Source organism: Aspergillus mulundensis (assembly GCF_003369625.1).
Source record: "Aspergillus mulundensis strain DSM 5745 chromosome Unknown scaffold_3, whole genome shotgun sequence".
NCBI classification, from domain to species: domain Eukaryota; kingdom Fungi; phylum Ascomycota; class Eurotiomycetes; order Eurotiales; family Aspergillaceae; genus Aspergillus; species Aspergillus mulundensis.
The window spans coordinates 1711816-1714762 of record NW_020797891.1 but is presented as its reverse complement, the minus strand read 5'-3'; the positions used below and the strand labels follow the sequence as shown (position 1 = coordinate 1714762).

Genomic DNA, 2947 nt, shown 5'->3' with positions numbered 1-2947 from the left:
CTCCCCCGCCTCCACCACCTCCAGGGTTTGGTGGCCCTCCTCCGCCTCCACCTCCCCCAGGGGGCTTTGGCGGTCCTCCACCGCCGCCGCCGCCTCCTGGTGGTGCATTTGGCGTACCCCCTCCACCCCCTCCACCAGGCACTGTCATTGGTGGTTGGAGAGCAAATTACTTGGCCTCCCAAGGTGCTCCATCTCACGCTATACCTGTCATGTCCTCCATCAGACCTAAGAAGAAGCTCAAGGCCCTTCACTGGGACAAAGTCGACACGCCGCAAGTTACAGTCTGGGCGACTCACGGCACGACTCCTCAGGAGAAAGAGGAGAAGTACGTTGAGCTGGCCAAAAGGGGAGTATTGGATGAAGTGGAACGGCTATTCATGGCAAAGGAGACCAGGATTTTCGGTGGTGGCAGCGCAACCAAGCAACGCAAAGACAAGAAGCAAATCATATCTAATGACTTATCGAAGAACTTCCAGATCGCCCTGTCCAAGTTCTCTCAGTTTCCTGCTGATGACGTTGTCCGAAGGATTATCCATTGTGACACCGAAATCCTGGACAACATGGTTGTCATGGAATTCTTGCAGCGAGATGAAATGTGCACTATACCGGAAAACGTGTCGAAACTCATGGCGCCGTACAGCAAAGATTGGACTGGACCTGATGCTGCCAGCTCTCAACGAGAACAGGATCCCGGTGAACTTACTCGCGAGGATCAGATTTACCTTTACACTGCCTTTGAACTGAATCACTATTGGAAGGCAAGAATGCGCGCGCTTGCCTTGACTCGCTCCTTTGAACCAGACTATGAGCATATTTCTGCGAAGCTTAGAGAGGTTGTGCGAGTGAGCGAATCGTTAAGAGATTCTGTCTCTCTAATGAATGTGCTTGGCCTGATCCTGGATATCGGTAACTTCATGAACGATGCCAACAAGCAGGCCCAAGGTTTCAAGCTGAGCTCCCTGGCTCGTCTCGGAATGGTCAAGGACGACAAGAACGAGACCACGTTTGCTGATCTCGTTGAACGTATTGTTCGAAACCAATACCCAGAATGGGAAGACTTTACCGAGCAAATCAGCGGTGTTATTGGCCTCCAGAAACTCAATGTTGACCAGTTGCGGACCGATGCGAAGAAGTACATCGACAATATCAAAAATGTACAGGCAAGCTTGGATGCAGGCAATCTTAGCGACCCGAAGAAGTTCCATCCTCAGGACCGTGTCAGCCAAATCACTCAGCGCAGTATGAAAGAGGCCAGGCGGAAAGCGGAGCAGATGCAGCTATATCTCGGAGAAATGGTCAAGTCCTATGATGATATCATGGTTTTCTATGGTGAAGACAATACGGATGATGGCGCTCGACGAGACTTCTTTGCGAAGTTGGCCACATTCTTACAAGAGTGGAAGGTATGATGCTAAAACTGATTTTGTTGACTTCCCATTGCTAACCGTGATTACAGAAATCCAAAGAGAAGAACATCGCTCTGGAGGAAGTTAAACGACGTACTGAAGCGTCTCTGGCTCGCAAGCGGATCAATGCCGGTCTCGCGAATGGTGTTGGGCCGGGAGGAGATGCTCCAGTCTCCCCAGCCTCAAGTGGAGCCATGGATTCGCTGTTAGAAAAGCTACGTGCTGCCGCCCCTCAAGCCAAGGATCAGCGTGACCGTCGTCGCCGTGCGAGATTAAAGGAGCGGCACCAAGTTCGCGTTGCTTCTGGGCAGAAAATCCCAGATCTAGAAGGCGCCGAGGCCCCGGGTACTGCTGCAGACGGGGACAGCGGCACCGCTGACCCTAATGCTTCCGATTCCGGTCTTTTAAGTCCCCCTATCCAGGGATCTGAAGGGGACATCGGCTCACCAAACGTCTCAGAAAGCGAAGACGTCGCGGACCGCGCAGCGAGCATGCTACAAGGATTAAGAGACAATCCTGACCCGGAACGCACGCGGAGACGTAGAGAAAGTGCGGAAGAGGAACGAAGAAAGCGCCGGTTAAGAAGGCGCAACGGAGCCACCAGTGGAAGCAAGGATAGTACTGATACTATGCCTCTATCCCCCGTTACCGAACCGACTTCGACTGTGGGCGAGTCAGCGGAACCAGACAGCCTCGCTCTTTCCAGCCCTCCGAATGGAGAAGAGCCGTCCTCGAATCCTCCGACTATCGTCCTGTCATCGAATGCTTCGGAAACTCCTGATGATGACCATCGCCCCTCGCCAAGCTAGCTGCACGCTTCCTGAAACGAGCCTGACCGACCTACTGGCCATCTCTCTAATATAATGTTTGATAGACTACCTGACGTCGTCTCGGAGAACTCATTACCATGTTATGTATAATACCTTCGACTTGTCGACCCCTAACCACCCAACTACTTCCGCCCCCTCACCATCTTTCACCACTTTCTTTATGTTCTTTGTTTGTGCTATCAAGCGTGACAGGACCAGGGTTGATGTTATGATCATCTTTTCCTCCCTCTCTCTCCTTACATTACACCTTTGCATCTTCATGCGCCAATTGCTTTTCACACATCTCCTTAAAGAGTATATCTTTCACCGCATCCCGAACATCTCGTTTCCTGTTCTTTTTCTTCATTGCTTCTTTTGAGACGACTGTCATCCCTGTACATATTCTCTTTCTTTTTTCTTACTGTTTGATGTCTGGTCTACCGGTCATACTGGTCAATAATCGAGCGTACAAGTTTCCTATTCGGCACGCAGGCGTGACGAAGTGATTGAAACACTGTTTACTCCCTATAATTTGTCATAATTTGAACTTGTAAGTTGTACTGAATCAACGTCTGCATTATGGTTGGGGCTTACTTGTCACACCGCTAAGCCTTCGGCCAAACCCACTAGGCCGCTCCGGGCCTAGTGGGTCAGCCACATAGTAATAATAACCTTAAAGTAATAATAATTATAAATTTTAATTATATATACTATTTTTAAATAATTATAACT

At 50.1% G+C, this 2947-nt stretch overlaps 1 protein-coding gene across 1 annotated transcript in view; it reads left to right on the top strand.

Moving 5' to 3' along the window:
* DSM5745_04253 (formin sepA) overlaps positions 1-2215 on the top strand; it is a gene marked incomplete at both ends in the record, with an annotated part of 5488 nt that extends 3273 nt beyond the window's left edge. Inside the window, 2 exons of the mRNA XM_026746269.1 lie at positions 25-1403; positions 1457-2215. Of these exons, the coding sequence (XP_026605265.1) occupies positions 25-1403; positions 1457-2215 (2138 nt within the window). The remainder of the gene's footprint in view (positions 1-24; positions 1404-1456) is intronic.
* Positions 2216-2947: the final 732 nt, after the last annotated feature.